The sequence below is a fragment of the Erythrolamprus reginae genome, chromosome 5 (assembly GCF_031021105.1).
Source record: "Erythrolamprus reginae isolate rEryReg1 chromosome 5, rEryReg1.hap1, whole genome shotgun sequence".
Classification (NCBI taxonomy): Eukaryota; Metazoa; Chordata; class Lepidosauria; order Squamata; family Dipsadidae; genus Erythrolamprus; species Erythrolamprus reginae.
This window is the reverse complement of record NC_091954.1, coordinates 7457862-7485448: the sequence shown is the minus strand read 5'-3', so window position 1 is coordinate 7485448 and position 27587 is coordinate 7457862. Positions and strand designations below refer to the sequence as shown.

At 41.2% G+C, this 27587-nt stretch overlaps 1 protein-coding gene across 6 annotated transcripts in view; it reads left to right on the top strand.

Annotated features, from left to right (window-relative positions):
- Positions 1-3731: 3731 nt before the first annotated feature.
- The window catches only part of VDAC2 (voltage dependent anion channel 2), a 35082-nt gene continuing 11226 nt past the window's right edge, over positions 3732-27587 (top strand). The window contains exons 1-7 of one of the 6 annotated variants that reach the window (XM_070752016.1): positions 3732-3948; positions 4271-4398; positions 16187-16258; positions 21401-21450; positions 23742-23894; positions 24684-24736; positions 26578-26805. In XM_070752016.1, coding sequence (XP_070608117.1) covers positions 4311-4398; positions 16187-16258; positions 21401-21450; positions 23742-23894; positions 24684-24736; positions 26578-26805 — 644 coding nt within the window. In that variant the 5' untranslated portion in view covers positions 3732-3948; positions 4271-4310. Of the gene's footprint in view, positions 3949-4161; positions 4399-9806; positions 10525-13303; positions 13360-16186; positions 16259-21400; positions 21451-23741; positions 23895-24683; positions 24737-26577; positions 26806-27587 lie in introns of those variants that run through there. The other 5 variants (XM_070752017.1, XM_070752018.1, XM_070752014.1 and 2 more) reach the window with 5 other exon arrangements.

Sequence of the window (27587 nt, the reverse complement as noted above, 5' to 3'; positions counted from 1 at the left end):
CTAGCTCAGGAATTCTGGGAGTTGAAGTCCATATGTCATAGAAGAGCCAACTTTGCCTACATACAAGGTCCCTTATAACTCTGTTAATCTGTATCTCTGAATTATCTTTTTGCATTAATTTAATAAATTGCTATTATCAGCCAAAACACTGCACCATTCCATCGTTTTATTAATATATAACCAGTTAATTTGCATTTTAATTATCAAGGGTTTTTTAAAATAAACTTGTCTTCCTGTTAATTTATTTTATTTTATTTATTATTTGGATTTGTATGCCGCCCCTCTCCGAAGACTCGGGGCGGCTTAATGGCACATGTGCCCTTTAATAACATACTGTATTGGCAACCAAGGATGAGACAAGAGGAGTTTGCTAACCTGAATTAGACCCCCAGTAACACAAACACAAAAACGCACACATACAAACACAATAAAATTTGCAAAAAAAGCAAAGGATGTTTCGTTGTCCGACATCAGGTCCGAAACGTGGCAAGTCTTCCAAGCACAATAACAATAACAGAATTGGGAGGGACATTGGAGGTCTTCTAGTTCAACCCCCTGCTCAGGCAGGAGACCCTCTACCATTTCAGACAAATGGTTATGCAACATGCCCATGTTACACCAACACTCTGCAGTCTGCATTGGTTGCCGATCAGTTTCCGGTCACAATTCAAAGTGTTGGTTATGATCTATAAAGGTCCTTCATGGCACTGGACCAGATTATCTCAGGGACCGCCTTCTGCTGCACGAATCCCAGCGACCAGTTAGGTCCCACAGCATGGGTCTTCTCCGGGTCCCGTCAACTAAACAATGTCATTTGGCGGGACCCAGAGGAAGAGCCTTCTCTGTGGCGGCCCCGACCCTCTGGAACCAACTCCCCCCGGATATCAGAATTGCCCCCACCCTCCTTGCCTTTCGTAAGCTCCTCAAAACCCACCTCTGCCGTCAGGCATGGGGGAACTAAGATAATCTTTTCCCCTAGGCTTCTACAATTTATGCATGGTATGTTTGTATGTATGATTGGTTTTATAACAGGGTTTTTTAGATATTTCAGTATTGGATTTTTATATTCTGTTTTTGTCACTGTTGTTAGCCGCCCCGAGTCCACGGAGAGGGGTGGCATACAAATTAAATAAATAAATAAAGAAAGAAAGAAAGAAAGAAAGAAAAAAGAAAAAAAGAAAGGAAGAAACAAACAAACAAACAAACAAACATCATCTTAAAAACTTCCAGTGTTGGAGCATTCAAAACTTCTAGATGCAAACCGTTCCACTGGCTAATTGTTTTCACTGTTAGAAAACCTTATTTCTAGATTGCTTCTGCCCTTGATTACTTTCTGTTCTGTCTGGGTGCCCCCAGACTTCAACACCAACTGGAAAAAGCAGCCAGACACGCTGGTAAAAGCAAAAGCACTTTACAGTTTGAAAAATAAACACAGAGAAAAACCTGTTCTTCCCAACAGGCAGGCTATGAGACTTCACAGCAGAGTCCTGATGGCCAGACAATACAGCAGACTTCTTGCTGGCACACCCACCACTGTAGAGAATAAGACCCACACCTTTCCCCCCCAAGGTTTCAGTATTCAAAGTCACAAACCAGAATTCCAAGACGCCAAAGATCACAGCCAGGTCCCAGGACTCCCAAAGATAATACTCCACAAGCCAGGAAGGGTGGGTCTGCCTTTTCAGCCTTTCCAGAGAGCACCACACCCAAACCCAGCTGTTGCCTCTTTAGTGCTGAAAGTACCTGGCTAATTGTCCCCTTCGTTGTGTTGCTCTTCTCTGCCGGAGATCCATGATTGCTTGTGCATTTTCATCTAAGGAATCCAGGCTGCTTGCTGGGGAGAGCTCCCCCTCGGGGGACTCTGGCTGTCCTCCCTCTCCCTCAGCCTGAGATTCCTCCTCCCCGTCTGCCTGAACCTCCTGTTCCTCATCCTCCCCCTCTGAGCAGGAAGCCGGCAGAGGATCAGCCGTTCCCTGAGGGGCCTCAGACGGAATCACAACACTTTCCATCCATTGCTTCTTGCCTTGCTTTCAGATGCTTTAGTTTAGAGAGTAGATTTGACTCCCTCTTCTTCATGGCAGCCCTTGAGATATTGGAAGACTGCTCTCATGTCACCCCTAGTCGTTCTTTTCAATAAACCAGACATATAGATTAGATCAGATTTATTGGATTTATATGCCGCCCCTCTCCGCAGACTCGGGGCAGCTCACAACAATGTCAAAAGCAGTACATAGTGACAGATCTAATATTTACCAATCTAATTACAGTTTTAGATTTAAAAATTCATAAAAGCAACCCCAATATATATAAAAAACAAGCACACAATCAATCATACACCAAAACAACATGGGCAAGGGGGAGATGTTTTAGTTCCCCCATGCCTGACGGCAGAGGTGGGTTTTAAGGGGTTTACGAAAGGCAAGGAGGGTGGGGGCAATCCTAATCTCAGGGGGGAGCTGGTTCCAGGGGGTTGGAGCCACCACAGAGAAGGCTCTTCCCCTGGGTACCGCCAGACGACATTGTTTAGTCGACAGGACCCGGAGAAGGCCAACTCTGTGGGACCTAACCGGTCGCTGGGATTCATGCGGCAGAAGGCGGATATCCAATTCTAGCAACTGATCTTTGTATGTTTTAGCGGCCAGTACCCTAACTACCATCTTTAACTGGCCCTATCCCCATCTATTCTCTGCCTCCCGAGTCCCAGCTGATGGAGAAGAAATGAGGATTTTGCAATATCTTTCCCCTGCCACGCCCACCAGGATACACTCACAAAGCCACACTCACAGATCCCGTAGTAAAAGTTTTTGAATGTTTGCACAACTCAGAGTTTCTCATGCTCAGAATGTTGCTTTTTATCCCGACTCCCCCTTGTACTCTCATTGCAAGGAGTAGCTTTGACAAGTTCTCCAAAGCTTTACTTTTAAATTTATCTATCTATCTATCTATCTATCTATCTATCTATCTATCTATCTATCTATCTATCTATCTATCTATCTATCTATTTAGTCCAATACGTAATACACATTGAAGAGAATAGATATGCAATAATATAAATAACGAAAAGAATAGAAGAAAAGATATAAAAGTGTAGGTGAACATATTTGAAAGGAAGAAAAGATAAATGAGATAAGGAGAGACAATTGGAGAGGGGACGGAAGGCACACTGGTGCACTTATGCACGTCCCTTACTGACCTCTAAGGAACCTGGAGAGGTCAATCGTGGATAGTCTAAGGGAAAAATGTTGGGGGTTAGGGGTTGACACTACTGAGCCAGGTAATGAGTTCCACGCTTCGACAACTCGGTTGCTGAAGTCATATTTTTTACAGTCACGTTTTGGAGCGGTTAATATTAAATTTGAATCTGTTGCGTGCTCTTGTGTTGTTGCGGTTGAAGCTGAAGTAGTCATTGACAGGTAGAACATGATTTCATGTTTGACAGAGAAGAACCATAGCTTCTAAAAACCTAAAAGCTCTTCTACCATTAAAGGGTGTGTGGGTTTTTTGTTTGTTTGTGGGCAGGTTACAACTGATATTTGCAAGATATTAGAGCACAGGATCTAGAGTTAGACCTCTTTTTATAACACCAGAGACAAATGATCATTTGCTCCAAATTATCCTAAATGTCAAGATTGGTCTTTCAGCCAAATTGACAACAAGCCTCTGGTATTTGCTTTCAATTAACCACCAATTGTAGCCAGATGCATTACATACTACAGGGAGGAAGTTTCCAATGTAGCATTCATCTGGGATACTCTCAGCTACCTAAATTGAGAATTTCAACTGGTGATTTATAAAGCCCATTGGGGGACTGATAATCCTAAAGCCAAAGTTATAAATGTATTTTAAAAAAACCCCTAAATCTTGTTTTGATTAAATACGAGTGACCAACCTTGTTTCCTTTGCAGTAAGCCCTCTTACTGGTCATTCAACTGGCTTTGCTTCCAAAATGTGAGTTTATTTATTTGATTTAGGTACTGTCCAAATCCCAAGTGGGCAAATATATATTGCCTGAGTTATATTGCCTTAGAGTTAGGATTGCAGTTTCTCTATATAATTTCAGGGAGTTTAGGACTATGTTCTTGATACTGGTTTGTAAATTGCAGGCAAGGTGGGGCTCGTTAACCTTTAGTCCACTAATAGCAGCCTCTTAAATCCCCCTTTAAGACAGAGCGTTTAAAGAATTTCTCCTTGGTTAGATAGAAGCAGCAAACCAGCCTTTGACCTGCATACATTGCCTATTGTTTTAGTAAAAGCGGTGACTTCTGTCTAGTCAGCTGAGACTTAAAAAGGTGTAAACTCCACTGGTGCTTATGGAGCCAAACATGGAACTAGAAGTAGAAAAGAGGAAGAAGAAGAAAAAGAAAGGACACAAACACTCGCGCAAAAGCAAATATATATGTGAGTATCACGTTAATTTCTTTTTAATAACATAATATTTCCTTCTGAACTTTACTATTGGGATTGGTTTGAGAGGGAGTTGCTAAAACATTGGTCCTGTTTGTTTGTTTTAGACTATTAAGATTCACTCTACATTCTTCTCCACTCGCTGTGAATTGCGGTAGAAAATCAATTGTTTTATTTTTATTTTATTGATTTTATTGATTGATTGATTGATTGATTTTGTCCAATACACAATGAAGGTTTTAGTGGGTATACACATAGTAAAATACATAATGAAGGTTTTATTTTATTTTATTTATTCATTTGTCCAATACACAAATACATAGGAAGAAAAATAGACATGTAGTAATATATATCAGGGTAAAGTGAACTTAGAGGAGAGGATATATGAAAGAAAGAAAATATATATGATAAGTGAGAGAAAGGAAAGACAACTGGACAGGGGATGAAAGGCACACCAGTGCACTTATGTATGCCCCTTACTGGCCTCTTAGGAACTTGGAGAGGTCAATCGTGGAGAGTCTAAGGGAGAAATGTTGGGGGTTAGGGGTTGACACAATTGAGGTTATAGAAGATATACTCATATTAAAATATATCTAAGAAATAATAGAGGAGAAGATATAGGAATAAAATATATCAATGAAAGAACAGAAGAAGAGATATAGGAATAGAAGAAAGGTATAGGAGATATAGGAGAGCAATAGGACAGGGGACAGAAGGCACTCTAGTGCACTTATGCACGCCCCTTACTGACCTCTTAGGAATCTGGATAGGTCAACCGTAGATAATCTAAGGGTATAGTGTTGGGGGTTTGGGGATGACACTATGGAGTCCGGTAATGAGTTCCACGCTTCGACAACTTGGTTACTGAAGTCGTATTTTTTACAGCCAAGTTTGGAGCGGTTAATATTAAGTTTAAATCTGTTGTGTGCTCTTGTGTTGTTGTGGTTGAAGCTGAAGTAGCCGCCGACAGGCAGGACATTGCAGCATATGATCTTGTGGGCAATACTTAGACCATGTTTAAGGCGTCTTAGTTCTAAGCTTTCTAGGCCCATAAGTACCTGTGTAAAGGTACTTATCAAAAGAGCTTGATTGTCGTCATTTTCCCCATGCCTGGCAGCAAAGGTGGGTTTTAAGAAGTTTTCGAAAGGCAAGGAGGGTGGGGGAAATCCTAATCTCCGGAGGGAGCTGGTTCCAGAGGGTCGGGGCCGCCACAGAGAAGGCTCTCCCCCTGGGCCCCGCCAGACGACATTGTTTAGTCGACGGGACCTGGAGAAGGCCAACTCTGTGGGACCTAATTGGTCGCTGGGATTCGCGCGGCAGAAGGCGGTAACCTACATTATATGTAACCTACATCGTATGTAACCTGCATCATAAAATAAAGTTCTATATGTTTAAATCTAAACAATAAGTAAATCACCATTTCTCATCTTTGTCACCTGGCTTGCAAAGCTTGAATCAAATTCACTTGTTTCTATTTTTCCAAAATTAACCAATTACTAATACATACTGTTGAATATTCATTGCCATGATGTAAATAGTTGAGTCATAGAATGCTTGAATGGTGATTGGTTAAAAATGCCCAGGAAATTCAAATAAGCATCAGTTACTTTGGGAAGAAACAATGTATAAAAAGCCCTGCTCTAACTTTTCATCTCCCTTTTCCTCCCCTACGTAAATATGTATACTATTTTAGAATTACATACTTTAAAACTACACGAATTTATACCAATGTCTAAATAGACCTTTTGTTTTTTGTATTCCCTTCCCCCATTTATTTGTAATAAAGATTATATTTTTTTTTTAAAAAAAAGCCGAAAAGCTACATGTACTGTTGCAGTTCGCGCCTGGGTTAGAGCTCGCATAGTAACTTTGTTTCTGCTATGCCGAGAATAAAGATTTCTTGAATACAGCCTCAGTATTTGTCACTGGCGACGAAGGAGGTCTTACCTACGGACTACGTATCTCTTAATTTTCTATCCAATCATAAAACGTCCCCCAAATTTGCTGAAACTTGAGGGTCTCTTCCATTGTCCAGCTGGCAAATATACCAGTCCCCCCCCCTTTTTTTTTTGCAATACAATGGCTTCCTTCTGCAACGGTGCGCCTCCATTAGTTTGCCCTCAAAGGCGAATCCAGATTCTTGTCTTTGCTGGAGGCAGCGGCATTTGCAGGCAGTGCCAAAATTTGCAAAGGAATGCATGTGCCTCATTGTTTGAAGCCGCAGCCTGTTTGTGCAGGCGAAAGCCTCCTATACGTGTATAAAAACGGGGTGGCTGGGTGGGTTGGATTGCGAAATGATGCCTCTTATCTTGCAGAGTTTAACACTCTCCCAACACCTAATAGAAACATAGAAACATAGAAGACTGACGGCAGAAAAAGACCTCCTGGTCCATCTAGTCTGCCCTTATACTATTTCCTGTATTTTATCTTACAATGGATTTATCCCATTTATCCCAGGCATGTTTAAATTCAGTTACTGTGGATTTACCCACCACGTCGGCTGGAAGTTTGTTCCAAGCATCTACCACACTTTCAGTAAAATAATATTTTCTCATGTTGCCTTTGATCATTCCCCCAACTAACTTCAGATTGTGTCCCCTTGTTCTCGCGTTCACTTTCCTATTAAAAACACTTCCCTCCTGGACCTTATTTAGCCCTTTAACATATTTAAATGTTTCGAACATGTCCCCCCTTTTCCTTCTGTCCTCCAGACTATACAGATTGAGTTCATTAAGTCTTTCCTGATACGTTTTATGCTTAAGACCTTCCACCATTCTTGTAGCCCGTCTTTGGACCCGTTCAATTTTGTCAATATCTTTTTGTAGGTGAGGTCTCCAGAACTCAACACAGTATTCCAAATGTGGTCTCACCAGCGCTCTATATAAGGGGATCACAATCTCCCTCTTCCTGCTTGTTATACCTCTAGCTATGCAGCCAAACATCCTACTTGCTTTTCCTACCGCCCTGTGAATTCACAGGTACTGTGAATCTTGAGTAGGGTATCTAACAGCATGGTCTTTTCATTTCTATTTATTTTTATTCATTTGTTTGTTTGTTTGTTTGTTTTGTCAAGTATGTATTTGTGGAATTTATTTTTTATTTTATTTATTTTAATTTTTTAGTTTAATTTAATTTAATTTAATTTCATTTCATTTCAATTTATTTTATTTTATTTTATTTTATTTATTTTATATTTTATTTTATTTTATTTTATTTTTTGATTGATTGATTGATTTGATTTGATTTGTGTGCCGCCCCTCTCCGTACACTCGGGGCGGCTAACAACAATAATAAAACAGTGTGTGACAAATCTAATATTTAAAATAGCTAAAAACCCTTATTAAAAACCAAACATACACACAAAGATACCATGCATAAATTGTATAGGCCTGGGGGGGAAGGAATTGTTTTTTATATTAAGGGTTTTAAATTGTTTTTATCTATTGGATTTGTACTATTTTGCTGTTGTGAGCCGCCCCGAGTCTTCGGGGAGGGGCGGCATACGAATCTAATTAATTAATTACTAATACATAAAATAAATAAATAAATAAATATTTATATACATGATACTAGTAAAAGATAAACATTAGGACAGGGGATGGTAGGCACGCTGGTGCATTTATGCACGCCCCTTACTGACCTCTTAGGAATCGGGAGAGGTCAACAGTGGATAGTCTAAGGGTCAAGTTTTGAGGGTCAGGTGATGATACTACAGAGTCTGGTAGTGAGTTCCATGCATCAACTACTGGGTTGCTACAGTTGTATTTCCTGCAGTCGAGTTTGGTGCGGTTTACTTTAAGTTTTTATCTGTTGTGTGCTCGTGTGTTGTTGTGGTTGAAGCTGAAGTAGTCATTGAGAGGAAGGACGTTGTAGCAGGTGATTTTATGGGCTATGCTTGGGTCATGTTTAAGGCGACGTAGTTCTAAGCTTTCTAAACCTAAGATTGTAAGTCTAGTTGTGTAGGATGTTCTATTGCGAGTGGAGGAGTGGAGGGCTCTTCCAGTAAAGTATCTCTGGACATTTTCTAGTGTGTTTATGTCTGAAATGCGGTGTGGGTTCCAGAAGAATAGAATTTCACTCTCGTGCTTCTCTGAGGGCTTTGCATTTTTTTCCCCAGCACTTACACATCTGCATTTTTGTGGAATTAAAAAAAAAAGTCTCACACAAGCCCTAAGGCAGTTTTCCCCAACTTTGGCAACTTAAAGATATTTGGACTTCAACTCCCAGAATTCCCCAGCCAGCGAATGCTCACTCAGTAAAAGACCTTGGAATACTAATATCAAATGACCTAAGTGCCAAAGCCCACTGCAACAATATCGCCAAAAAGGCTTCTAGAGTTCTCAACCTGATCCTACGCAGCTTCTGCTCTGGCAATCTCACGCTACTCCCCAGAGCCTACAAAACTTTTGCCAGACCCATCCTTGAATACAGTTCATCTGTCTGGAACCCATACCACATCTCGGACATCAACACCCTTGAAAATGTCCAAAGATACTTCACCAGAAGAGCCCTTCACTCCTCCACTCGAAACAGAATACCCTATGAAAATAGACTATCTATCCTGGGTCTTGAAAGTTTAGAACTACGACGCCTAAAAAACACGATCTAAGTATTGCCCACAAGATCATATGCTGCAACGTTCTACCTGTCAATGACTACTTCAGCTTCAATCGCAACAACACAAGAGCACGCAACAGATTCAAACTTAATATTAACCGCTCCAAACTTGACTGTAAAAAATATGACTTCAGCAACCGAGTTGTCGAAGCATGGGACTCATTACCTGACTCAGTAGTGTCAACCCCTAACCCCCAACATTTCTCCCTTAGACTCTCCACGATTGACCTCTCCAGGTTCCTAAGAGGTCAGTAAGGGGCGTGCATAAGTGCACCAGTGTGCCTTCCGTCCCCTGTCCAATTGTCTTTCCTTATCTCATTTATCTTTTCTTCCTTTCATATATCTTCTCCTATACTTTTATATATTTTCTTCTATTCTTTTCTTTACTTATATTATTACATATCTTTCTCTTCAATGTGTATTATGTATTGGACAAAATAAATAAATAAAATAAATATCTTCAAGTTGCCAAGGTTGGGAAACACTGCCGTAAGGCAATATACAGGGCTCTGGCTGTATAAACTTGCCTTTTAACCTTTAAATCCTTTTGTGCACGTCACTGCAAACTGTAAGGCCAAATAAATATTCAGAGTCCTTAAATGCACGTTATGCATTTATTTACCGTATTTATTTATTGTATTTACAGTATACGCCCGCTCACTCCAAGCGGACTCTGTATGCCGCGCCATAATGAAATCCAGGCTTATTTAAATTAAAAAAAAATACACTGCACAAATCGCTTAGCGAATCGCACGACCTCACACCACCTGTCTCCGCCCCCCCTTGCAGGCGCATGCGCACTGTCTCCCAACTCGCCCGGGTCACTTTCTCCCCCACCTCCCGCTTTCTTTCCCAGAGCCCCTCCCTCTTCCTCGCTTCCCCCCCTCCCAATCAGTCGGGGCTGTCTAAATCAGTGCCTGACTGAACTAGGCGGCTCCCTCGGCTCGCTTTTGGCTTTTTCCTCTCCGCCCGGGTGTATTCTGCTTTCCTTCCCCGCTTTCGATAACTCGGGTCACGCCGGGAAGGGCGGCGAGGCAAACCGTGCGACGCGGAAGGAGGGGGATTCTATCAGGCGGGAATCGGGCAGCCCCTTCCTGTGGTTTGAGGCGGGGTGTGGGGGGGGGGCCTTGACCCCGCGGCGAGCGCGCGGCGTCTCCTTCACTTTACCCTCCAGCGCGGCCTTCGAGTGGAAGCGGCGGCGGTGGTGCGCGCGCGCCTGGCTGAGAGAGAAAAGAACAGAGAGTGTGTGTGAGAGAGAGGCGCCCTCCTCGCCCAGACAGGTAGGAGGCCGGCAGGGGCGCCGAGCCTCACCGTTGCCAGGGTAACGGCGCGGGCCGCGTGCGCGGGGTGGGGTGGGGGCGCTTCTCGCGGGGGCTCGTGACATTGCGCGGCGTGGCGGCTCTCCACCCCCCCCCCCGCCCACGAAGACTTTCCGGCCCCTCCCGAGAAACAGCCCTGCGGAGTGGGCCAGGACGCCCCCCCACCGGACTTCCACACCCTAGGGTGGGTGGCGTGTGTGAGGGAGTGGGGCGGGGTGGAGGGGGGGGCAGCCGGTCGGAGGGCTTTGGAACCGCCCGGAACGTGGCCGCCTCACAAAGCCTCGGCGGTGGGAGACGGCGAGACCTTCCGAGAAACGAACCGCGGGGGCCTTGTTGGGGGAGGGGGAGGAAGGGGGGAGAGCGAGGCGACGCCCCGAGGGGGGTGGGGGCGGGAAAGCGGAGGGGGGCTGGGTGGGGGGCTCCGTCCTCTGTTTTGGCCGGGTGGGCGGCAGGCAAATCGCTGAGGGTTTGGAATACTGGCCTTGGGCCGCGCCTCCATTCCCCTGCCCGGCTTCCCTGGGCTTCTCTATTAGACTCTTCCTCCTCGTTAGTATTAGTCTCTTCTCTCTCTCTTTCTCTATATCTATCTATATCTATCTACCTCTATATTTATATCTATCTATCTATCTATCTATCTATCTATCTATCTATCTATCCTCTATATTTTTCTCTATTTTTATCTATCTATTTTTATCTATCTATATTTATCTCTATTTCTATCTCTATATATTTTTCTCTCTCTTTCTCTATCTATATTTCTATTTCTCTATCTCTCTATCTTTATATTTATCTCTGTCTGTCCTTCTATCTATCCTCTATATTTATCTCTATTTCTATATATCTCTATATTTCTCTATCTATCTATCTATCTATCTATCTATCTATCTATCTATCTATCTATCTATCTATCTAATCTTATCTATTTTATCTATCTAATCTTATCTGTCTGTCTGTCTATCTATCATCTCCATCCACATACATACATACATACATACATATCTATTTCTCTCTCTAATTCCATATATTTACCTCTATTTCTATTTCTATATCTATTTCTGTATCTATATTTGTCTATCTATCTGTCTGTCTATCTATCTATTGTATTTTTCAGAGTATAAGACACACCTAAATTTTAGAGGAAGAAAACAAGGAAAAAAGTATTCTGAAGGAAATGGTGTACTTATGTATTATTTAATAAAATACCAGTATAGCAGAACACTTTTTACAACCATCTACACTTTTTACAACCATGTATACCTTTTACAACCATGTACACTTTTTACAACCATCTATACTTTTTACAATCATGTACACCTTTTACAACCGTGCACACTTTTTACAACCATGTACCCTTTTTATCACCCTGTACACCTTTTACAACCATGTACAATTTTTACAACTGTTTACACTTTTTATGACCGTGTATACTTTTTACAGGCATGTACACACTTTTTACGACCATGTGCACTTTTCACAAACTTCAAACGTGACAGCTTTAAGACTTGTGGACTTCAACTCCCAGAATTCCTCCTCCATGCTAGATACAATAATTAGAAGGCAAAAATACACCCCTCTTTTCACAAAAACGGTGGCATTTTTACCAGCACCCAGCACCCAGGAGCTCTCTGCAGACTTCCCACATCTTCTGTTCACTTCATTTTTGTGAAAAATTGACCCTTTTTTTTGTTGCAAAAAATAGGATGTGGGGACGGGGCTTTGGGACAGCAAAAATGACTATATTGGGTATATAAGATACACTGACATTTCCACCCTCTTTTATATATTATAAATATATCTATATATCTCTATCTAACTCTGTATCTGTCCATCTATCTATCTATCTAATCTGTTGTTTATAATTTCCATTTGTACCCTACTTGCACAGAAGGCCTCACGGGGAGCCATCAAGGATATAAAAAACACAATATAAAAGAAAGAAATTAAAAAAAGAAAAATAATAAAATAATAACCTGGGTGACAACACACAATTCATACTAAGCCATTGAATGGGCATGCCACTCCCTTCTCTGTTATCTATTACTATTATCTATTATATTATCTATTATTATTTTAAGGGTTGCCCCCCAAGAAGTTGTGAAGTTGAGGGGGAGTCTTGCCCCCTCTTTGCCTTGCCCCCCCCCTCGCCCCCTGCCTTCTTCTGAGGCTTCTCTTTTTGGCAGCTGAGCCCCTTTTCTTCCTTCCCTCCAGGCGGTCGTTTGCCAGGGAGGAGGGTGGGGTGGGTGGCCGCCTGCAAGAAGGCCACGTGGAGGGCTATTCCCCCAGTCTATTAACCGCATGCATGTGTGTGTATGTGTTGTGTGTGTAAGGTTGGATGTTGGGGAAATCCTGCCCTTTTACATTTAGTTTTATTGTTACTCTGTTCTGTACTTTATTCTTACTGATAAAACATAGTCCTTGATTTGCGGCCACAGTTTAGCCCATAATTTCTGTGGCTAGGGGTGACATTAGTTTAAGTGAGGTTTTTGCCCCGTTTTACCACCTTTCTGCAGCTAGTGACACAAGCGAATCTGCCTTTCTCATTTTGATTTTACTTGTCAAAAAGTCCCAAAAGGGGATTGTGTGACCTTGGGACACGGCAAGGGTTATAAGTAACCAGTTGCCAAGCATCTAAATTTTGATCACGTGGCCATAGGGATGCTGCAGAAGTAAGTGTGAACAATGGTCATTGGTCACTTTTTTCAGTGCTGTTGTAACTTTGAAAGGTCACTAAGTGAACTGGGGTAAATCGAGGATTACCTGAATATACATGAAGCTAAGACAGCCTCTTGGTTTCTGCACAGGCAAGTCCCCCAAACAAGGGAGGGGGCTTGGTTTATATAAAGAGTTACACAAATATTTTCAATTGTAACAATGAAATTTTTTTTAAAAAAACAATGCAACTGTTGAAATGATCTATAAGAGACACTAACCTTGATCTTGATGTAATCTTCCCCATTTTGTAGATACTGTAAATTGGACTAAATAGCTATGAATTATAATCAAGCATGTCAGCGAAGACGTAAGTAGGGAAAGAGTTATCGGAAGGAGGTTGAATTATTTTAACTAATCATGCAGTTAAATATTTTATAAGTTATATTGAGGTTTGGGGGGAAGACTAATATCTAACAGAGGGATAATTCTTAGTTTAATTTAGTTACCTAAAACAAATCTAGACCCATCTTAAATGAGTACTTAAAAGGAATTTTCTGTAATGTCTGTTCCTCATTATGATCTATTTTAACATTTAAAGTTGTAGATACTTGCAAACTTTTCCTAACAATTCTTTATGAGCATTTTAAGAGGAGGTGGAGATGTTAAAAAGAACTTCAGGGAAAGGTGGAACATAATTATGCAATTTAATTAATTTAAGTTTTAATCACACTTCCTAGCCTTTGGGCTTAGATGTGAGGTTTCTAAGTGGATTTTCTGTTACTTTTCTGTTTCTAGAAGTAATACATATTCAAAATAGGGAAGTAAAGCTGCTTCTCTAATTCCCTTGTAATTATTTAATTGGGCAGATTGTGTTCTTTGCTTGCAAATACGCATTTTATAAACCAATGAACAGTGCTGAAACTGGAAACATTTCAGGATGGTGACAGAAAGGCAAAGGGAAAAGAAAAGTACCTTTTCATTTGTGACTGGAAGGTGCTGGTCAGAAGTTACCCTTAAGGTTATTGAACCCATTGTTTAGTCTCTATCTCATAAGAAATAATGCATTCCATTTAAATGTGGAAACAGAACCAATATTTTTATGCTACTTGCTAGAAAATAGAAATATTACTAAGTGGATGTATAGGTTGAATTGTTATGTCACAAAATTATTTGTAGGGCTATATATTGATTTGGAAATAGTTCAAAAAGGGTGCTTTGGAAAGTGTAGGAGCATAAATATTATACCTGGCTGCCTTTAATTAAAAGGTGCATTTTCTTCTGGGATTGCATAGCTGGAAATTACACAATTCTTGAAGAAGATATGGCTACTTCAAAAAGTTGTGGGCAGGAGCTATATTCCCAGTCCAATGTGCTCCAAAGCGCTTTGGAATTTAACCCTGCTGTTCTATTAAAAAAACCTCACTAATCTTCTGTTCCGGGTCTATTTGACCCAAACTGAAAATTGTTAAAAAATACTTATATTTGGTCTTTTAGAAAGCTTTTTTCACTTGGAAACTAGTTTGAACATTTCTGTATACAATGAAATGAAAATTGAACTGAAAAAAATGATGCTTATTGGTTTATTTTGCTCATAAAAGGGCCCCCATGCTTATACTAAAAAAAAATTAAAGTGAAAATGGTTGCAAGCAGTGTGTGTGGGGGTAGCCTTATTTCTGATACAAAAACCCAATAAGCATCATTTTTTCCCCAGTTCAATTTTCACATCATTGTGTGCAGAAATGTTCAGACTACCTTCCAGTGGAAAAGGTTTTCAAATTGACCAAACATAAGCACCTCAAATGAAGGATTTTCTGTCCGGGAACAGAATTTTAGGGACTTTTTTTCCCAGCAAGAAAGAAGCCCCCCACCCCCCAAAAAAATTCTCATAGAGAGAACCCCTGAAATGATGCAAAGTCATGAAATTTCAAGTTTCAGAATATGCAGGGAAATTTTTTTTACAGGGTCTCAAACTTTGATTTCGGGTTTCACAGACCTGAACAGAACAACTATAGAGCCTTGGTGGTGCAGTGTTTAGAATGCAGTACTGCAAGCTACTTCTGCTGATCACCGGCTGCCAGCAGTTTGGCAGATTGAATCTTAGGCTCAAGGTTGACTCAGCCTTCCATCCTTCCAAGGTCGGTAAAATGAGGACCCAGATTGTTGGGGGCAAGATGCTCACTCTGTAAACAGCTTAGAGAGGGTTGTAAACCACTGTGAATCAGTATATAAGTCTAAATGCTATTGCTAAACTGAAAGTCTTTGAATTTAACTTGGTTTTAGGCCCTTGAAACTGGAGGACATTTCTTTTAAAACTATTTTTTTGTCCTTGAAGTTTGGAGGATGATTTGTTCTAAACTTGTATCAGTTGGGATCCTTGATGTTCTTTGAGCTTGATTGATTTCTTAAGCATTTCATCACTCAAATAGGTAACATAATCAGTGCTATCTCTCACTGATGAGGTTATCTAGTTGGATAATGAAATCAACCAAGCTAAGGGAGCACTAAGGACCCCATAGTTCAACCCTGAACTACAGATATTGTCTTCTATTGAAACATGTTTAATTGAATTTTAAATTTGTGGATTGGAAAATTCACTGAATTTGTGTGTAATCTTATTAGATTAGTTGCTCAGTAGAAAGTAATTGGTTTGATTTTAACTTATTGTTCTTAAAAATAAATGATATGTATAAAATCAAGTGGGGAAGTAATGTTTTAATAACTGCATTTTAGGATTTGAAGAACAGATATATGCATCCTAAACATACATTAGGCTTGTGTTGCAAGTTTAATAATGAATAATCAGATTTCTTAACTATACAAATTTTGTAAGTCAAGAGAATATTGGATTTCACTGGCATTATGTAGATAAACCTTCCTTTGTTAGCAAGATCTGGAAGAAGCTACAGCCAACTAAACATATCTTTCTTTGCAGTTGAAAAAAATGCCCAAACATATTGGTCTGGAAAAATATGACTAGATTATCTGGGATGTTGGTCCGAATATCTTAATCTGTAGTTCCTAGTAGTCAAAAATAGAGGATGCTGGATTATTAACAAGGCCGTTTTGCTGCATCTGAAACCAATTTTCATTTTAAAATACCTGGACTAATGCTTGTGAATTAGCATAAAAATAATTTCCTTACCTATTCTTTTTTTTTTTGCAGCACTAACCTGTTTATTCCTATGTTTCCATAGCGCCAATGGCTATTCCACCAGCCTATGCGGACCTTGGCAAGTCTGCTCGAGACATCTTCAACAAAGGATTTGGTATGCATATTTTCTTATGAAGAATATTTGAATAGAAAATTGTCTTGACCCGAACATAATACAGTGATACCTCGTCTTACAAATGCCTCGTCATACAAACTTTTCGAGATACAAACCCGGGGTTTAAATTTTTTTGCCTCTTCTTACAAACTATTTTCACCTTATAAACCCACCGCCGCCACTGGGATTCCCCGCCTCTGGACTTCCGTTATCAGCGAAGCACCCATTTTTGTGCTGCTGGGATTCCCCTGAAGCTCCCCTCCCTGGGAAACTCTAGCTCCGGACTTCTGTGTTTTTGTGAGGCTTTAGGGGAATCCCAGCAGCACAAAAACGAGCACTTCGCTGGCAACGGAAGTCCGGAGGTGGGGTTTCCCAGCGAAGGGAGCCTCAGTGATATCGCAGCATCGCAAAAACACAGAGGTCTGTAGGTGGGGCTTTGAAGACTTTGGTGTTTTTGCGATGCTGCGATTTCACTGATGCTCCCTTTGCTGGGAAACTCCACCTCCGGACTTCCGTTGCCAGCGAAGCACCCATTTTTGCGATGCTGGGATTCCCCTGCTGGGATTCCCCTACAGCACCACAAAAACGCAGAAGTCTGGAGGTGGGGTTTCTCATGGAGGGGAGCCTCAGGGGAATCCCAGCAGCACGAAAACTGGCGCTTCGGCTGCCAAATGGGTGAATTTTGGGCTTGCAGGCATTAATCGCTTTTCCATTGATTCCTATGGGAAACATTGTTTCATCTTACAAACTTTTCACCTTAAGAACCTCATCCCGGAACCAATTACGTTTGTAAGACAAGGTATCACTGTACTGTTCTTATGCTACTGTTGCCAATAAACCCTAATCCATATTACTCAGTTCATTTTTTCCCCCTTGTAGTTGCTACTGAATTTTCATTACTGATGTGCTCAAGATGTTTTGGATAAATGTTTTTTTTCTTTCCCCTTTTACTTCAAAATAAGATTCTTAGAATAGTGAAGGTCTATGCAGGATCAGAAAACAATAAAAAATATTTTGATTTGTAATAGGGGAACTGAGACATCCTCCCCCAGGCTTTTATATTTTATGTTTGGTATGTATGTGTTGTATGGTTTTAAATTGTTGGGGTTTTAGATATGTTTTATTTTAATATTAGATTTGTCTCACTGTTATATTGTTTTTGTATTACTGTTGTGAGCCGCCCCGAGTCTTCGGAGAGGGGCGGCATACAAATCTAATTAATAATAATAATAATAATAATAATAATAATAATAATAATAATAATAGTCAAACAATGGGGATGTAGGAAACCTAACATTGTAGCAATTTAGGCTTCTGAAAAACTGGGATGTTGGATTTCTCTTTTGGACCATATCAGCATGGCAATTTTAATAAAGTGATTTGTAGAGTTTTGTCATGGTCCAGGAGAAAACAATATATTGGAGTGTTTTATGAATCATTCATTCCTGAAAAGATTTTGCATACACCAGCAATAATTAGTGCTATAGATTTTCACACATTGTGGTTGAGAACCCAAAGGTCCAGACTATAGGAAACCCCTAAAGTCTCCTTTGATCCCTTTTACTAGAAATAGATATCATGGTTTCTCCCCATTTGAAGGCGTAAACTGATAAAAATGAATGTAAACACTACAGTGGGCTAGCATTTTGAAGTTACTAAAATAAAAAGTTCCCCAAAGAGCGTGCAAGCTAAGGAAATTAAAAAAAAAAAACCAAACCCAACCCACTAAGGCCACCAGTTTCCTCAAAATATTAAATATAGCCTTTGGCCACTAATTGGTTGCCTCTTTTCCCCTGAAATACGGAATATGGAAAGGAATATTTATTTATTTATTTATTTATTTATTTTATTTATTAGATTTGTATGCCGCCCCTCTCCATAGACTCGGGGCTGCTCACAACAGTGATTAAAAAAACAATACATGGTAACAAATCTAACATTTAAAATCTAAAAATAACAATTTTACATTAAAAAGTCTAAAAAACCCCAGTATATAAAAACATACACACAATCATATCATACACAAAAACTATATAAGCCTGGGGGGAAATGTCTCAGTTCCCCCATGCCTGACGGCAGAGGTGGGTTTTAAGGAGTTTATGAAAGGCAAGGAGGGTGGGGGCAGTCCTAATCTCTGGGGGGAGCTGGTTCCAGAGGGTCAGAGCCACCACAGAGAAGGCTCTTCCCCTGGGTCCCGCCAAGCAGCATTGTTTAGTTGACGGGACCCGGAGAAGACCCACTCTGTGGGACCTAACCGGTCGCTGGGATTTGTGCAGCAGAAGGCGGTCCCTGAGATATTCTGGTCCGGTGCCATGAAGGGCTTTATAGGCCATAACCAACACTTTGAATTGTGACCGGAAACTGATCGGCAACCAATGCAGACTGCGGAGTGTTGGTGTAACATGGGCATTTTTGGGAAAGCCCATGATTGCTCTCGCAGCTGCATTCTGCATGACCTGAAGTTTCCGAACACTTTTCAAAGGTAGCCCCATGTAGAGAGCGTTACAGTAGTCGAGCCTCGAGGTGATGAGGGCATGAGTGACTGTGAGCAGTGACTCCCGGTCCAAGTAGGGCCGCAACTGGTGCACCAGGCGAATCTGGGCGAACGCCCCCCTCGCCACAGCCGAAAGATGGTTCTCTAATGTGAGCTGTGGATCGAGGAGGACGCCCAAGTTGCGGACCCTCTCTGAGGGGGTCAGTAGTTTCCCCCCCAGGGTGATGGACAGACAGATGGAATTGTCCTTGGGAGGCAAGACCCACAGCCATTCTGTCTTGTCTGGGTTGAGTTTGAGTTTGTTGACACCCATCCAGGCCCCAACAGCCTCCAGGCACAGGCACATCACTTCCACTGCTTCGTTGACTGGACATGGAACCTCCACCAAGTGGAAATAGTCAAAGTGGCGGCATCAGTTTTTCTTGGCCCTTGTAAAATGTGAGGAAGACGCCAGTTATCTGGTTACAGGAAAGAGCAGCATTTGAGATCTGAATACCATTTGACAGAAGGTCGAACTTGAATTTTTCAGTTCACTGCACTCTACAACTGCTTTATGTCACAATGACTTAACAAATAAGAACTAAACCTGATTTATTTGCCTGAATAGAATTTATTTATTTATTTATTTGATTTGTATGCCACCCCTCTCCGTGGACTCGGGGCGGCTAACAACAGAGATAAAAACAATATGTAGCAATCCAATAATAAAACAACTAAAAAATCCTCATTATAAAAACCAGACATACATACTGACATACCATGCATAAAATTGTAAAGGCCTAGGGGGAAAGAGTATCTCAGTTCCCCCATGCCTGACGGCAGAGGTGGGTTTTAAGGAGCTTACAAAAGGCGAGGAGGGTGAGGGCAATTCTGATCTCTGGGGGGGAGTTGGTTCCAGAGGGCCGGGGCCGCCACAAAGAAGGCTCTTCCTCTGGGTCCCGCCAAACAACTTTGTTTAGTTGACGGGACCCGGAGAAGGCCAACTCTGTGGAACCTAATCGGTCGCTAGGATTCGTGCGGCAGAAGGCGGTCCCGGAGATAATCTGTTGTAGGTAGTACACGGATGGTGGGGAATTGATCTGTTTCTCTTTAAAAAATTGGCATTGAGATTCCTAATGTTCAAAGATCTCTATGTGAATGACATATTTATCCTGACAAAACAGAGGAAAATTGAGAATACTGTACTTCAAATACCAGTGAGCCCTAGAGGAACCTTTTTTTTTTTTGAGTAGAGCTTATATATGGAAGTGTTTGTAACGATGCAATATGGAGACAGCTGTCTTCACTATGCTATTAAAAGCATTTGCATATGCATGTTAGCAGGCCTATACAGGGTAGCTGCCAGCCAGTACAGCAGAGCTAAGTAATCTGATTCCCATGAAAACTTTCCTCAGTGTTTGCCAGGATCATCTGTTTTGCTTTAAAATTAATTTAAAATATATAAATGGAAAGATGCATGCTGCCAATATACATACATGCATACGTACATACATACATTGTGGAGGCCCCACAAGCTTCAATAAAACATAATTGTGGGTATGCTACTCAATTTCAAAAAGACAACTTTAAGCTAAATGCAATTGTCAATGATAACACTCTTAGAAACATAGAAACATAGAAGTCTGACGGCAGAAAAAGACCTCATGGTCCATCTAGTCTGCCCTTAATACTATTTTCTGTATTTTATTATTATTGTTGTTATTATTATTATTATTATTATTATTATTATTATTTATTGGATTTGTATGCCGCCCCTATCCTTTATCTTAGGATGGATATATGTTTATCCCAGGCATGTTTAAATTCAGCTACTGTGGATTTATCTACCACGTCTGCTGGAAGTTTGTTCCAAGGATCTACTACTCTTTCATTAAAATAATATTTTCTCACGTTGCTTTTGATCTTTTCCCCAACTAACTTCAGATTGTGTCCCCTTGTTCTTGTGCTCACTTTCCTATTAAAAACACTTCCCTTCTGAACCTTATTTAACCCTTTAACATATTTAAATGTTTCGATCATGTCCCCCTTTTTCCTTCTGTCCTCCAGACTATACAGATTGAGTTCATGAAGTCTTTCCTGATACGTTTTATGCTTAAGACCTTCCACCATTCTTGTAGCCCGTCTTTGGACCCGTTCAATTTTGTCAATATCTTTTTGTAGGTGAGGTCTCCAGAACTGAACACAGTCTTCCAAACGTGGTCTCACCAGCACTCTATATAGCGGGATCACAATCTCCCTCTTCCTGCTTGTTATACCTCTAGCTATGCAGCCAAGTATCCTACTTGCTTTCCCTACCGCCCGACTGCACTGTTCACCCATTTTGAGACTGTCAGAAATCACTACCCCTAAAAACTCTTAAAACTCTAGATGTGTTTGCCAGCTCAGAAAGAAATACCAGTTAACTGCTTATTCCCTTAGCTACATTGGAAGGAGTTTTGGAGTTGAAAAAAAAATAGGATATCTTAAATCTTCTTTTTATTGGTTAGAATGTGTGTTTGTGCTTCTGTGAACAGTTCTGTGAAGGCAGAGCTTCATTACAATGGCAATAGTGAACCAAGGACTATTTTGAAATTTCTAAGGTTAGTACTGGGCTATGGTATTAATTATTTGAAAGATTGCTGTATTAACTCCAGTTTTATTTTGTGAAGGTTTTGGCCTGGTGAAATTGGATGTGAAAACTAAATCCACAAGCGGAGTGGTACGTATTTAAGTATAATAGAAAGTAATAATGGCTAGGCTGTAATTGGATGTATCTTTTATCCTGAAAAGGGGATACTTGAACCCTAGGCAGAAGTAGCTTTCAAGAATCCTCTAGGAATAAGAGGGACTAGCATTGGTTCCCCGGGGTATTCTGTTGTCCGCCCCCCTCCCAATTTTGCTTTAGAATGAACAGTCCAGATAGATGGAAGTGAAAGGGAAAGATTTGAGATGGATCCAGATTGGTGGAAGTGAAAGAGAAAGATTTGTTTAATTTATTTATTTATTTATTGGATTTGTATGCCACCCCTCTCCGCAGACACGGGGCGGCTAACGACAATGATAAAAACAGCATGTAGAAATCCAATTAATAAAACAACTAAAACCCCTTATAATAAAACCAAACATACACACAAACATACCATGCATAACTTGTAATGGCCTAGGGGGAAGGAGTATCTCAACTCCCCCATGCCTGATGGCATAAATGAGTCTTGAGTAGTTTACGAAAGACAGGGAGGGTGGGGGCAGTTCTAATCTCCAAGGGGGGGAGTTGGCTCCAGAGGACTGGGGCCGCCACAGAGAAGGCTCTCCCCGTGGGGCCCACCAAACAACATTGTTTAGTTGACGGGACCCGGAGAAGGCCAACTCTGTGGGATCTTATCGGTCGCTGGGATTCGTGCGATAGCAGGCTTGATCTGCGCTGTCATGTCAGAAAGTATGCTCTGGGTTTTCATTTATTTTCCTCGTTTGTGGACCTCATCTCATTCTTTCCCTAACCTTAGTTAATGGTGCCCTAATGGGGCAAATTAAAGCTAGTCATAATTTGAAATAACATCCACAAATCTGGAGAATGAGCTGCATCATTATTAGCACAAATTGGATTGCCGTGAGAGCAATCCAGTAATAGATTATGGAATGTTTTTTCTTATTTCCCAATTCATGGTTGGGAGAGAATCTTAATTTAAGCCAGGATGTTTATCGTTACTGGTTTTTACTGTTATGAATCTTAACCTGGGGCCCATGTAATTGTGCTTCTGTACAATGACTACTCAGGGTACAGTAATGCTATTTATAAGAAAAAGCTGGGACAAGCTTTAAGCCTGCATGTTGCCTATATCTTCAGAAACTTCTAATATTTTTCCTTAGTTCTATTGGAAGGAATAAATCTCGTTGTATTACATATACAGAGCAGAAATTACCATTGTTCTAAAAAGTAAGGGAAAATACATTAGATTTTATTTCAAGCATGAACCAGAGATTGTTCTGTCGGGCTCTCTGGTAGACTCCTCCCAAAAATTCACAGGTACAAATTTCAGACACAGACACGTTTGAAAATTCAAAACAATGTTCTTTATAATGGAAAATTCACTTAAACCAAGCCCTCTTTTGGTATAGCAAAGAGCACTGGTCTCCAAACAAACTGGTAATTTGTACAAGTCCCTTATCAGTTCTGTGATACTTAGCTTGCAGCTGTGAGGCAATTCACAGTCCTTCTTCTTTCACAAAGTGAAACACACTTTGCTCTGGTTTAGTTTCAAAGCGGGGAAAAAATCAGCACACAAAAGGTCAAAGTCAGTAAAGCAGTCACGAAACACAAGGATCAGATAATCCTCCACAATGGGCAAACCCACAGGCTGCTATTTATAGCAGCCTCACTAATGACCACAGCCCCACCCAACCACAGGTGGCCTCATTTTTTTTTATAATAATCTCTCAGTTGTTGTTGCCTATGCATCGCTCTCCGCATGTGTGGCTGTATCATTAACTCTTGTTCTGAATCCAAGGAGGAGCTAGATAATTGATCTCCTTCTGAGCTGTCTGCCACACTCTCCTCCTCCCTGTCACTCATGTCTTCTTGGTCAGAAGAGCCTTCATCAGCGGATTCCACCGGGGCAAAACAGGCCTGCAGCATGTGGATGTCTCCCCCATATCCACAGTCCTTGGGGCAGGAGCTGGGCCAGAGCTAACCGCAACAGAGATTAGCAGTTTAAAATAATAGCACGGAGGTAATAATCCTGAGAATTTTACTTAGCTCATTCTTGGACTGCCAAACTCCGGGTTAGAGTCATGACTCCTTGGTCGCATCCTATTTTCTGTCCTGCATTTGATAGGAGTATTTGAGGTTTTTATAAAGCACGCACAGGTGACCTTTTAACAAAAATGAGTATAGAGTACCAGATTCTTCCAAATTGGTTACTAAATTATAATTAAAGATGCTGAAATAAAATGGAGTTGAATCAAACTATTGGTAAAATATGCCTTTTTCCTTTGTGTGCCTTGCTTTGCTAGGAATTCGCAACATCGGGCTCATCAAACACAGATACAGGGAAAGTGAATGGAAGCTTGGAGACCAAATATAAGTGGGCTGAATACGGCGTGACTTTCACAGAAAAATGGAACACAGACAATACTCTGGGAACAGAAATGGCAATTGAAGACCAGGTAACTTGTGTGTAAAGATTTATTCTTTCTCTCTCTCTCTCTCTCTCTCTCTCTCTCTCTCTCTCTCTCTCTCTCTCTCTCTCTCTCTCTCTATCTATCTATCTCTATCTCTCTATCTCACTATATCTATCTCTATCTATCTATCTATCTTATCTATATCTCTCTATCTCTCTATCTATCTATCTCTCTATCTATCTATCTTATCTATCTATCTATCTATCTATCTATCTATCTATCTATCTATCTATCTAATCTATCTAATCTATCTATCTAATCTATCTATCAGATTTGTATGCCACCCCTCTCCGTAGACTCGGGGCGGCTCACAACAGAATAAAACAGTTCATAACAAATCTAATAATTTACAATTTAAAATATTTTAAAAACCCCATTATTAAGCAGACCTACGTACAAACATACCATACATAAACTGTATAGGCCCGGGGGAGATATCTCAGTTCCCCCATGCCTGACGGCAAAGGTGGGTTTTGAGGAGTTTACGAAAGGCAAGGAGGGTGGGGCAGTTCTAATCTCTGGGGGGAGTTGGTTCCAGAGAGTCGGGGCTGCCACAGAGAAGGCTCTTCTCCTGGGGCCCGCCAACCGACATTGTTTAGTTGACGGGACCCGGAGAAGGCCCACTTTGTGGGACCTAATCGGTCGCTGGGATTCGTGCGGCAGAAGGCGGTCTCGGAGATATTCTGGTCTGATGCCAGGAAGGGCTTTAAGGAGAAACGACAGAGAAAATGCAGATAGTTCCTAGCTAACTTTTTTTTTTCTCTCCTAAACTAGATTGCCAAAGGTTTGAAGTTAACATTTGATACAACTTTCTCGCCAAACACTGGGTGAGTGTTCCCTGTTTACGCTGTCTTGACACATTCCAGATAGGCCTCCAACGTGAGAAAAGGATTAACACGGAAGATTTAAAAAGAATGTTAGCGGCTCGTTTTTTTATGACAGTGTTACAATCATGCTCATGCAACATATGGCTGTTTGGCTTAGTGCCTGCTTTCTGAGGTGGAAACAGAATTTATGTCAGAAACTAGTTGATCCAAGACAGTGATGCCTTATCGATCATGCGTAACTGACATGGTTAACTCCTGAAAATATCTACATCCAATTGAAATATCGTTTCCTTTCTCTAGAATAACATGTAGTACAGTGATACCTCGTCTTACAAATGCCTCGTCATACAAACTTTTCGAGATACAAACCCGGGGTTTAAGGTTTTTTTGCCTCTTCTTTCAAACTATTTTCACCTTACAAACCCACCGCCACCATTGGGATGCCCCGCCTCCGGACTTCCGTTGCCAGCGAAGCACCCGTTTTTGCGCTGTTGGGATTCCCCTGAGGATCCCCTCCATGGGAAACCCCACCTCTGGACTTCCACGTTTTTGTGATACTGCAGGGGAATCCCAGTAGGGCAAAAATGGGCGCTTCGCTGGCAACGAAAGTCCGGAGGTGGGGTTTCCCAGTGAGGGGAGCCTCAGTGAAATCGCAGCATCGCAAAAACACAGAGGTCTGGAGGTGGGGTTTCGAGGACTTCAGTGTTTTTGCGATGCTGCGATTTCACTGATGCTCCCTTCGCTGGGAAACCCCACTTCCGGACTTCCGTTGCCAGCAAAGCGCTCGTTTTTGCGATGGTGGGATTCCCCTGCAGCATCGCAAAAACACAGAAGTCCGGAGGTGGGGTTTCCCATGGAGGGGAGCATCAGGAGAATCCCATCAGCGCAAAAACAGGCGCTTCAGCTGGCAAAAGGGGTGAATTTTGGGCTTGCATGCATTAATCGCTTTTCCATTGATTCCTATGGGAAACATTGTTTCGTCTTACAAACTTTTCACCTTAAGAACCTCATCCCAGAACCAATTAAGTTTGTAAGACAAGGTATCACTGTATCTGCATCCATTTGAAATATCGTTTCCTTTCTCTAGGAGTAGGTATAACATGTAGTGGTACATTTTTCTTGCCTGAAAAGAAAAATGTTGGGTCGATGTGTAGGATCACTTCTTATATTCACATTTTTTTTGTTTTGTTTTTAGTACTGCCTGGATTATGGAGAGAAATAGTGGTGCATATTTATTTTTATATTACATAAATGATGTGCTATTTTCATGTAGGTTTGCTCGCAGAATCACTTGGTTGATCCAGCTTGCTCAATTGGTTGTGACAACTGGATGGAACTCTCTTCAGTTTTAATTTATTTCCTGTAGACATAGCAAGGTTCTGGCATTGAATAAACATTTTTTTCTCCTTCTTAGGGAGAAATGTGCCCTTAAGGACATTGATGCCATTGCTTTTTTAGAACATAGAAACGTACAAAATTGACGGCAGAAAAAGACCTCATGATTCATCCATTCTGCCCTTATATTATTGCCTGTATTTTATCTTACGATGGATCTATGTTTATCCCGGGCATGTTTAAATTCAGTTACTGTGGATTTACCAACCACGTCTGCTGGAAGTTTGTTCCAAGCATCTACGACTCTTTCAGTAAAATAATATTTTCTCACATTGCTTCTGATTCTTTCCCCCCAACTAACCTTTTTTTTTGATGGCAGTTCTGCTTTATTTGTCCATAACTCGGAAGATCTGATCTTTTTCTTGTTTCCCTGCTAAAGATAACAGGTGGATTTTGTACACCAGCCAGAAAAAAATAAATCTTACGGTAGAATTTTGTCTTTGCAGAAAGAAAAGTGGCAAAATCAAATCCGCTTATAAGCGCGAATGCATAAACCTTGGTTGCGACGTTGACTTCGATTTTGCCGGACCCGCCATCCATGGTTCCGTTGTCTTGGGTTATGAGGGCTGGCTCGCTGGTTACCAGATGACTTTCGATAGTGCCAAATCCAAGTTGACAAGAAATAACTTCTCTGTGGGTTACAAGACGGGAGATTTCCAATTGCATACCAATGTGTAAGTTTCAATATTGCTGTTCACAAAGTGCCAGAGCATTTCCAGCATGGCTACCCAGAAGACAAACACAGCACTCAGAGCCCTAGACCAGTGATTTTCAACCTTTTTTGAGCCATGGCACATTTTTTACATTTACCAAAACCCTGGGGCACATTGAGTTGGGGTGGGGGTGGTGGTAAAAAAAGTTTGGACAAAAAAAACATTCTCTCTCTTCCTTCCTTTCGCTCTATTTCTCTCTCCTTCCCTCTTTCTCTCCCTTCTTCTTTTTTCTTTCTCTCCATCCCTCTTTCTTTCTCTCTTCCTTCCTTCCTCTCTCTTTTGCTCTCTTTCTCCCTTCCTCCCTCCCTCTATGTCTTTCTCTCTCCCACCATCCCTCCCTCTCTCTTTCTTTCTCTCTCTCTCTTGCTCTCTCTCTTGCTTTCTTTCTCTCGTTCTCTTTCTTTCTTTCTTTCTCTAGCTTTCTCTCGTTTTCTTTTTCTCTCTCTTGCTTTCTTTTTCTCTCTCTTTCTCTTGCTTTCTTTCTCTCTTTCTTGCTTTCTTTCTCTCTCTCTTGTTTTCTTTCTCTCTCTCTCTTTCTTTCTCTCTTGTTTTCTTTCTCTCTCTGAGCTTCGTGGCACACCTGACCATGTCTCGCGGCACACTGGTTGAAAAACACTGCCCTAGACATTTAACAGTGGTTTAGATACAAGACATAATACAGAAATATAGCTGATAGTCAAATACCTGACAAGCAAGCAGTCTTCTTCCTCCCTACAGGGAGAACACAGCAGTGGATACCAGTC